General features: G+C 28.2%; 1 protein-coding gene across 1 annotated transcript; it reads left to right on the forward strand.

Moving 5' to 3' along the window:
- The first annotated feature begins 5,764 nt into the window (after positions 1-5,764).
- On the forward strand, positions 5,765-8,609 carry LOC126686915 (axial regulator YABBY 1). Its single transcript, XM_050381207.2, has 7 exons — positions 5,765-6,097; positions 6,219-6,371; positions 6,520-6,646; positions 7,468-7,516; positions 7,957-8,032; positions 8,198-8,272; positions 8,374-8,609. The coding sequence occupies exons 1-7, from the start codon at positions 6,002-6,004 to the stop codon at positions 8,440-8,442; spliced, it is 645 nt and encodes a 214-aa protein (XP_050237164.1). The 5' UTR covers positions 5,765-6,001; the 3' UTR covers positions 8,443-8,609.
- The last annotated feature ends 2,262 nt before the right edge of the window (positions 8,610-10,871 follow it).

A 10,871-nucleotide genomic window follows, 5' to 3' on the forward strand; every position in this document is an offset into this window, starting at 1 on the left:
ATTTTTTACAATTTTAATCAGTCTTCGAATTTTATTATTTTAGCTAAATTTCAAACGTTCAATCAACAATTTTCTCCTATTGATAGCATGTTATGCCACGCGACGTTCCCGCTTAAAAAATCATGCTGACATAGAATTCATGAAACCCTTCTTCGCCCTTTTAAATTTTGGTAATTTGTTCCAATTGGAATGAATTGGGTAATCATTTTGAACGTTTGAAATTGAATTAAAATTATAAAATTTTAAATTTTCTGTTTAGAATTGCAAATAAAAACAGTTCGAAGGTCTCATTTTTAGTTTATTTAATTGTTAAAAAACTTTTTATACTTACAAATTAGCTGTTATTTTACATTTTACATTTTTGGGGACAATATCTTATTTACAAGCTTAAGCAAAAGCAGCACGACTTTTGACCTAGCGGAAGTAATGAAATCCTAGTGACTCGAATGAATAGTAAGGATTTGACATTCAAATTAAGGATTCAATTGAATACCAAAACCAAAAATAAAAGTGAAAAGTCGTTCTTCAATATTTAAAAATTATTTCTAAAAAATTTGAACCTACATATCTATCTATACTATATATAAAAGCACGGATGGGGGGGGACAGGCAAATTTACTGAATAATCCTTTTTAGTTTACTACTAAATAAAGGTTTTATAGTCATTAACTAATTAGTTATTTAATTAATCACTATTGTAATTAAAATCCTAATTAGAATAGGTACCTAAATTATCTCCAATTTAATTTTTAGTATGTAAAAAATAACAAAATTATCTCCAAATTAGTAGGAATACGTATCTTTTAGTTTGATTGAACTACAAAATTAAAATAATGTATTTGGTCAATATATTATTATTTAAATTTCTATATTATTATTTTTAAAGATATTATTAATAAAATTAAGTTAATTATTTAATTATGGTTATTATAAAACCAAAAGAAGAATAAATCCAGTATGGAAAAAAATTTAATAACTGAATATATTATATTTATTTTTATAATTTATTTTTTATAATTTAATATTAATTATAAATAAAAAATTGATATAATTATAATAAATTTACTAATATGTTCATTGAGAAGTTACGTTACGAGCCACGTGCATAGCACGTAATGCGAAATTAGTAAATATTAAATATCATGAAATCCTAATCTGAATGTAAGAAAAATCCTAGGCAAAAATAATTAAATTAAACATAAATATATATCATATTTTTCAAAGTCTAAATGACTGAATTGAACTCAAAAGTGATGGAAAGCAAAGAATACCAATATTGATGGTTGATCTGTTTTCAATTTAATTAAGTTCAGAAATCGTCTAAATCGCACACTTTCAATTTAGACAGAATTACAAAACTGCCACCTTCCCGCTTTTTGATCCATTTTTTCTAAAACTTCCTAACTTTTACACATATAATAATGAACTCTTCAAATTAAATCGCTAATTATAATTACAGAGAAAAAGAAACAATAGCAGTAAAACCAACAATATTGCCACCCATGTATACCCTGCATATAGGCAATTAGGGAAAAAAATGTGTTCATGAGTGAATGCATGTGGGACATTGAGTCACATCAGGATCTAGATTAATTATTTACAACTACCTTAGGAAAAAAGAATGTCCTACAAACTAACAGAGTACATATTCATTCTATGTAGTATATTACATAACAATTTAATTTAGCTAATTTGGGAATGTTTAGTTGGTAAACTTAGTTCGATTAAGAGTGACGAAATATGTGTATTTATGCCATCCTATATCTAGCTTGCTATAATCCTTGATTTTCTGCTGCAAGTCGATAATTATGTAATTTAATTTAGGTCTAATAAGATAATAAATCTAAATTTTTATGATTTGCAAGTTTATTATCTAAATTTTTTACTACTTGTAATAATATTATAATTAAATATTTCTTTAAAAATTTATCATTTTCTTTATAATTAGAACATCTCCATTGCATATGCTATAAAGTATGCTATTTTTAGCACAAAATATGGAAAAATGCTAAATATAGCACGAATTTTAAATTTGATCTCCAATGCATATTGTTATATTAAATGCTAAACTATTAATTTAATATTAATTTATTTTATATATAAAAAGTGTAATATATTTATTTATAAGTTTAATTTTAATTTTGATATTTAAATCTCATTATTAATCACTAATTACATATTAGAATATAAATATTTAATAAATAATTTTAATAGAGCATAAAATTATTTTTAAATTTAAATATACATGATAGAAATATTATAAAAGTTATTTATTTGTTTAATATGCTATTAGCTAATTATTTGAATTATTTTTTTAATAGTAATTATTTAATAATTTAAATTTAAAAAAATTATGTATAGTTATGGTAAATAAAATTTCTATAAATGGTATTTTATAGTTAATTTAAGTGGATAAGGATTTAGCATATGCTAAACAATGTGACAAATTTAGCATGAAGTTTAGCATATGCTAAATTTAGCACGTCATATAGCATATCAATGGAGAAGCACATTTCATTTTAAATGCTAAATTTAGCATTGTGATATTGATTTAGCATAGGAGTGGAGATGCTACGCGCTGTGGCTATTACCATTGTGCTACTAGAGCACTGGCAATTTATCATTTTTTTAATAAGTTATTTCAATTTTTTTACTTCCATACAATATCTATTAATTTTATTTATATTTTTGATCATTTTCATTTCTAAATTTATTTATTTTCGCAACCACCAAAAACTTCAGAGAATTTAGAATTAAATTGTATTTTAATTTTTTAATATTAAAATTTTGAAAAATAGGTTTTTCTAATTGAGGAGTTAATTATAAATTTAATAAAAAAATTAGAAGAAAATTCCTTAAAAATATTGGCTAGAATTATAACGAAATAATAAAATTGGGACATTATTATAAAAATCAAAATTGCAACAATCCATAAAAGTTTAGATTTATTTTGCTTTTAGGGTTTTAATTTATATTTGGAGAAGGTGCAAAAATAACCCTAATATATAGTCCGGATCTCTTGTAAGCACCTCATGTATTTCAAATTTCAAAAATGACCCTAACGTTTTGAAAATATATCAACAAACACAAAAATTAGACGGTATTAAATAGAAATGTAAAGGGAGTTGAACTTTTTGTGTTATTTTGGTACGTTTTTAAAATGTTAGTATTATTTTAAAATTTGCTATACATGAAGTTTTACAAGAGACGCGGGTTATATTAAGATAATTCTTGCGTCCTTTTCCTTTTATATTTGATATTGATGTACTTGGTAAACATATTTTTTTTAAGGATAAACTTAGTTTGATTAATTGTAAAGGATAACTCATTCATGCACATATTTGAGTAGTAGTAAAGTTTATACGTCGAACTATAATTTTTTTATAAAACAATTATCTTATTATAAAAATATTTATTAAATAATTACGGATTTTTGGTCTCTCACTTTAAAGACTATTTTCCTATTAGCTTGGTGAATGATATTTTCAAGCTTTTTCCGAAAGTGTTTGAGGGCCTCATAGTAATTTTACAAAATTAAAAGTTTTGTTTGACAAAAGGTAGAAAAGCTCTGGTTTTTCTAGGTCGTTAATATGACAAGCTTCATTATTTTAATTTATACATTTTCAAACGAATCCAGATTTACAGCGCTTAAAAGGGCATAATTAACTAGTTCTGGAATTCTCAAAAGTAATCACCATCCTAAATATGAACAAACCGAAAGCTGAAGCCAACCAAAGCCTCGAGTAATATCCTTATCCAAAAGAAAAACGCATAAAAATGAACATATAATTAACTATCAATTTTTAACCGCACATGACAGGAATTTTTACCATGGATAGAAATTTTGGGGAAGATAAAGAAACTTTTAGCACTCATAAGGGTCTGTAAGAATTGTGATAGTTTTCAAAAATGTTAGGGAAATGACAGCCATCTTTTTCAGCATTAATTTAATAAAAAAAAGATAAGAAAGCTAGGGTTACTTTGCAACTGGTAGCAGAGGAAAGTAAAAACTGGATCTATATAAGTGGTGGTAGAGACCTAACTAAATAAGCTAAAACATAGACTTAAGATATATACAGCAATTTATGCAAAGGACAAACCCTAAATTAAATTAAAAGGGATCTGTGTTTTCTGGTGTCACTGACAACTACGTATCCCTGTAGAGAGAGGCTTGAGTGGTCATATCGTAAAAATTAAAATTTAAAGATTTAATTTAAAGCTTTAATGCTTTTTGTGTGATTTTGTTATAATTGCTACAATAATGGAGCGGTGAATTCCTCAAATTCAAGCTATGATTGTTTGTTTGTTGTATTTATATATTTATTTATTATATATTATTGGGGGCTGATGTTTTTTTGCTTCGTTGCTTATATTACAATGATCTATTTCTTCATCTTATATTTGCATAATGTACAAAACTGTATGCCTTGTGTCATTCAAGTATACCACATATATTACCAGTTTAAGAAGCTTTAATATTTGGAAAACATACACACATGATGTGATTTTTCTCTTGTTTTAAGCACCAGTAATTAAGGGTTAGTGATTAAGCTTATGTTTCGTTTGTTTTTCGGCCTGCGTTGTTCGAAACAAGATCTATATAATGACTACGAAAAGTGAATCGTTTTACCTAAAGGAAGGTCGATTAAATTAGGGCTTAGAGGTTAGTGGAATTTTAGGCTGATAAAATGGTTTAGAGAGCTAATCTAACTGTTGAAATATAAAATTTTAAAATGAAGATTTTAAAAGGATCGTTATATATCCGCCAGATTTTATCTAATCTTATACCAACATTGGCCGATTAATTTTAGACTTAAGAAGACTCTAATATGAACATGTTGTTAAAGATAACTTTTCAAAAAAGAAGATAGATTTTATAGTGAAATTAGAATACAAAAGTATTTCAGGACTATCGAGAGATTAAAAGGTAACTAGATAGTCACTATTATTTAGTTCGGAATGTAAAAATTCAATTCCATTACAATTGACAGTCAAATCAAACCAAAATTAAATTACAAGTCGTGTTTTTACAGCGACACTAACAATAACATTCGAATCAAATAGACCTTAAAATTTGAGCATGTGTATAAAAATTGTGGATAATATAGGAGGAGCATTACAATTAGCCTAGAATCAGTAGGAGAGCGCTAAATTACCAATGAAATGAAGGCAAATTGAGGGCTAGAACGCCCCAAATGTCTAACAACAATGAAATGACACATAAAACTGTATGCTAGCTGAGTTGAGATGGCCAATTAGGATTGTAAAACATTGGCTGACAAGAGCTACCAGTCAAATACTAAGTTTTATAGAGCCCGCTATTTAGGGCTTTCAAGAAATCAAGAAACTTTTATATTCTCGAACAAGAAAATCAAGAAACTATTATACTCTTGATCAAGAAAATCAAGAAAGTTTATACAAGAAAATCAAGAAAGTTAAGCAAGAATTAATTAGGGCAATGGAATTGTAGTGAATCAAGAAATATTAAGTATGAAAACAACATGTGAATGAGCCAAAGCCCATGCACACGTCCCTTTCTAACTCTCCCTCACCTCTCCCCCACCTCTGCCGCCTCTGTTTTCTCTCTCTAAAACACACATCCCTTGGGAATGCCAACCATTCATTTGCTTTCTTTCTCTCTCTAACTTCTCTCTACTGTGTCCTTGTTTATGATACATCAAGAACTTGTACAAATTTTAATAAAAAATTAAAAACATGTATAAATATAATTATTATTACTAAATAAATAGAAATGGTAGTATTTTAGTTTCTCTCTCTATTTCTTGATTTCCTCTATATTTTCATAATATAGTATATCCCATCTCTCTATATAGTTCCAACTCAACAATCAAGAAGATCAGATCCAAGAAGAGGATTTTATTTTTCTGTGTCTATCAACAAATATCCACTGATCAGTCACCACTCACTCCCATCAATCAAATCATCAATACAATCTAAAGGAAACAATCAAAAAAGAAAGATCATCATCATCATCATAATCATGTCCTCCTCATCAGCTGCCTTTTCACCGGACCACCTCTCTCCCTCCGACCAGCTCTGTTATGTCCATTGCAACTTTTGTGACACTGTCCTCGCGGTATCATATCATATCATATCATTTTCTTAATTGTTCCTTTCATTTGTCCCACTCTTATCTCTTTCCATCACACTTAGGTTTTCAAAATTTGTATAAATTTTCTTTTTCTGATTCTTGATAGGTGAGTGTTCCTTGCTCTAGCTTGTTCAAGACTGTCACGGTTCGATGCGGCCACTGCACCAACCTCTTGACTGTGAACATGCGGAGCCTCCTTCTCCCGGCAGCTAATCAGCTCCATCTGGGCCATGCTTTCTTCAATCCCCAGAATATCCTGGTATATATATACATATCAAGAATTTAGGGTTTCAAGTTTGAAACACAATTTATCAAGAAATTAGGGTTAATTTCCAGTTCCAAAATTCTTACATAAAATGACATATAAATTCTTTGTCTCTAATTCTAACTGTTTTGGGTAACATTAGGATGAGATCAGAAACGCAGCGCCACCGAGTATGATGATGAACCAGCCGAACCCTAACGACCAATTTATGCAAGTTCGAGGAGGAGTTCATCACGAGGAGCTTCCTAAGCCACCTGTGATTAACAGACGTAAGATTCTTTTCATATCTTGAATGTGACACTTACTTTAATTTTATTTTATTTCAATTCACTTATTTTAGGTCAATGCTCGTCTTACCATGTCAATCTTTTTGTTGTCTTGGAGACGTGAAAGTTAGTCAACTTATATATGCACTTAATTGACTTTATTAAGCCTTTGAAACCTTACAGGCATAGCTTAACTAGTTATAAAAAAAAGTTCTGAAAAAAGAAGCTATAGTCTATGCTATATTTCAGACATCTTCTCGGATTTCTTGGTTTATGTCGAATTTCAAGAATCTTTCGGACAATTATCTAAAACCTAGCCTTTTTCTTCTTCACATAATTCCACATTTTAAAGATAAAACCAAAAAGCCTATATAAGATTTGCCTATGTATATTTGAACATATACACCACTCCTTTATTTCTTGTGTTTAACAAGTCCAAAATTTATAAAATCAAGCTTAAAAAGAGCATTTTGATTCTTTACTCAAATAGGTTCTTGAAATCATTTCGTGCATGTCTTATTTAATACTTAATGAAGTACAAATTTTGTTGCTGCATTAAGTTCATTAATTTGTCTATTTGTTTGTCATTAAGAGAGATATGGACTGCTCTGTGTATGTTTTTTCTCCCCCGGAATCTTAGATAAAGATTTTATGAGTTGATAGATTGATGGGTAGATAAAATCGGAAGAGATGATGATGAAGCAATGATGAAGAAAGAGAAAAGATAATAAAATCAGAATTTAATTTTTTTAAAGTCAGCGAAGTGATTTTAATGTTTCTGTCCGTTTGTTTGTCTTTGTTATGCCTTTGTGTTCCATGTCCAGCCCCGGAGAAGAGACAGAGAGTCCCATCTGCCTACAATCGCTTTATCAAGTGAGTATTTAATCTTCATTAATTAACCCTACATAAATTAAATCAAGTTCCTTTTCTCCAATAAGGTTAAATTTCTTCGGGTTAGTGAATTATAAGCTTTTTACACTTCGGTTACTATCTTTCTATTTCTTACATTCTGGTAACCGAATTCTTATTTGACAAACGGGAAGTTACTCAGCGAATTCATATAAATTATCGCTTATGTGCATATTTTTTGTTTTAGAAAAAAATGGAAGTTGAATTATAAAAATGTAAAAAATAAAACGATGACAACCAAAGTGTAAAAGACATAGTTTGATACCGCAATTTTTTTAGTCCTTCTATGATATTTAGTTTTTGGTTAAAATAAAATGTATTTTCTTGTATTTTCAACTACAGTGAAGAATTTGTAAGTTAGCTTGAAGCATATGCTTTGTTCTTGACATTTTATGAATGTGCAGGGATGAGATACAGCGAATTAAAGCTGGAAACCCTGATATAAGCCACAGAGAAGCATTCAGTGCTGCTGCAAAGAATGTAAGATCCAAGAAAATTTCAGTCTCATACTCTCTAGCTAGGGTTTAACCATCATATCAACTGATATATAATATACTTACTCCATTCGTTTGATTTAACTTTCTTGATAGTTTGAAAAGAATTTAAGTTTCTTGATTCGGATATTTTTGTTTTTTCTCTTAACAGTGGGCCCACTTTCCTCACATTCACTTCGGACTTATGCCTGATCCACCCGTGAAGAAACCTAACGTGCGCCAACAGGTAGTACTTTTGAAACCCTAAAATATGAACAGTTGGGTTGAGTTGCCATTAATTTTTTTATTTTTTATTAATGTTACTGTGTGTTTTGTTTGGTTATGTAGGATGGAGAAGATGTAGTACTGATGAAAGAAGGGTTTTTTGCTCCTGCAAATGTTGGTGTTCCTTATTAAGAAACTTGAGCTGTTTATTAGGGTTTCTTCCTTCTTCCTTTTTTTTTTATAGCTTCTCTTCTTCTTCTTTAATCTGTTCTTTAATTTTAATTGTTGTTAGGGCACTTGTTTTAAGGTTTCTATCTCTGGAGACTGCTTGAAATCATGAGTTGGTTTATGTTTGTATCTGTTTGGGCCAGGGTTTTGAATGTCTAACTTCTAATCTCCCAAAAATCCATAAGCAAATGAAATTTCATGATGAAAGTCTCTAATTTTCTGCTTCTTAGAATATATATCAGACAATTAATTCAATTTTTTCTAAAAGCCACATTAGTCCAATGACATATTAAAGGAAGTATAGGTAAACATAAATGTTTAATTACTAGCTAGCTAGAACTGATAAACATCGATTTGATTTAATAGAATCATTTTATTAAAAAAAAAAATTATACTAGCTAGCTAGAACTGGTAAACATATACCTATCAAATTTCTTTTATTTTTTCACTTCTATCATCGTAATATACAAATATTACTTAAGTAGACGTGCTATATACCTTAATTATAGTTTTGAAATATCTTAGTGAATGCATTCAAAGTTTAAGTGAGGTTTTCCATTAAGTTGAGTTATAAAATTTGAGAAGAATCTTAAAGGTAGCTAACTAGTTTTTTCATATTTATTGTACTTAGATTTTAATTATCCATCAATTTGTATTCAGTTATTGCTTTATATTGCTTCATATATTTTTTAAATTTGTCTTTTAGTCATCAAAAATTCCAAATATGAAGAGCATATTAAAACTTTTATCCATTCCAATTTAAACAATTGGGCCAATTGGCTAAAAATGAAATTGAAAATTGACAAAAATTGGCTAACATTGATGATTTTATTAGTTTAAAAAAAAATCAAAAAAGGGAATATTTTTTAATTTTTAAGCTTTAAATCTATTATTTCTCATTAAAAAAACTTATGGACAAGGAATTTATGGATAATACTATTGAGACTTCTAATACCATCGACTTTTCAGTAAGGACTGGTGTCATGAGGACATATTTAGATAACAACAATTCTAAACATACAAATCTTTGTTGTAACTATTGCATGCAATTAAAGGTTTATTATTAAAGGTCTAAGTTGGCTTAATAGCTAGCTGGACCCTTCAGCCTATATTCTTAACACAACTTAGAACAAAAATAAGTCAGACAAACAAAATTGGAATAGAAACTTTGTTGATTTAAAATGATAGGCATTATTTAGGTTGCTCGTATCATAAATGTATCATGGTTTTTCAAATATGTAAAAGTTGATAGTGAAATTGTAGTTATGAATAATGGACAATCCTGCAGAATTTAAAATATTAATTCAGTTCAAATCAATATGGGTGATGGAATAGTAAGAATATTAATTGACATTCAACAAGTTCCTATAATGCATAAGATTAATATAAACTCGTCATCAACTTTAAAAGGCGCACTACAAGAAATTTGATTTTTGAAAACGTGAGTTGTCGTTGTGAAAACCTAAAATATGGTTGTTAAAATTTTTTAACAACGACAAATGTGGTTGTGCGTGTTGGCATAATGTAATGTTTTTTATAACGACTTTTTTAAATAATGGTCGTTGCTATAGGTTTTACAAAATCTATAAGATTGGTTGTTAAAAGTTATTAGTAACTATAAAAAGTCGTTGTCAAAAGATTATAATATTAATTATTATTTTAATATGTTATATAATTTTATAATTTTTATAATTTAAAATGCAATTATTATTAAAATTTAATATTTTTTATTTTTTGATTGATATATTATAACAAAAGTAAAAATTATTTTTATAGTGAAGGGTGGGTTTCTTTTATAGTGAGAATGCATCATTCTCATTTCACTTATTTTCAATGTGGGATTTTAACTATTCCTTCTTTCTTTTAGCAACGAAATTATTTGTCGTTGTGAAATAATAATATTTAAAAACGACACATATTTAATCGTTGGTAAAACTAATAATTTACAATGACATGATTAGTCGTTGTGAAATAATTATCTTTAAAAACGATATAAATTAAGTCGTTGCTAAAAGTATAACTTTTAATAACGATTTTATTAGGCGTTGTAAAATATTTATATTTAGAAACGACATTAAAATAATCGTTATAAAAGGTATATGTATTGTAACGATTTTAATGATCGTTGTAATAGACTGTTGCTAAAACTCATTTTTCTTATAGTGGCGGAGTTGTTGTTATTATAGTATTTGTTTATAATGATGCAAGAAATTAAGATGAAGGCAAGATTGCTCTGATTATGATTTATGCATGTAGTTTAGTATGAATCTATGTTCTGAAATAGGGATGTAACAGATTCAATCTCGCTCGCGAACTGCTCGAACTCGAATGATACTCCACTTGAAAGCTCACAAGTAAGCCTATTAATAAATTTATATGCTAATTTGATATAT

Source organism: Mercurialis annua, linkage group LG6, assembly GCF_937616625.2.
Source record: "Mercurialis annua linkage group LG6, ddMerAnnu1.2, whole genome shotgun sequence".
Classification (NCBI taxonomy): Eukaryota; Viridiplantae; Streptophyta; class Magnoliopsida; order Malpighiales; family Euphorbiaceae; genus Mercurialis; species Mercurialis annua.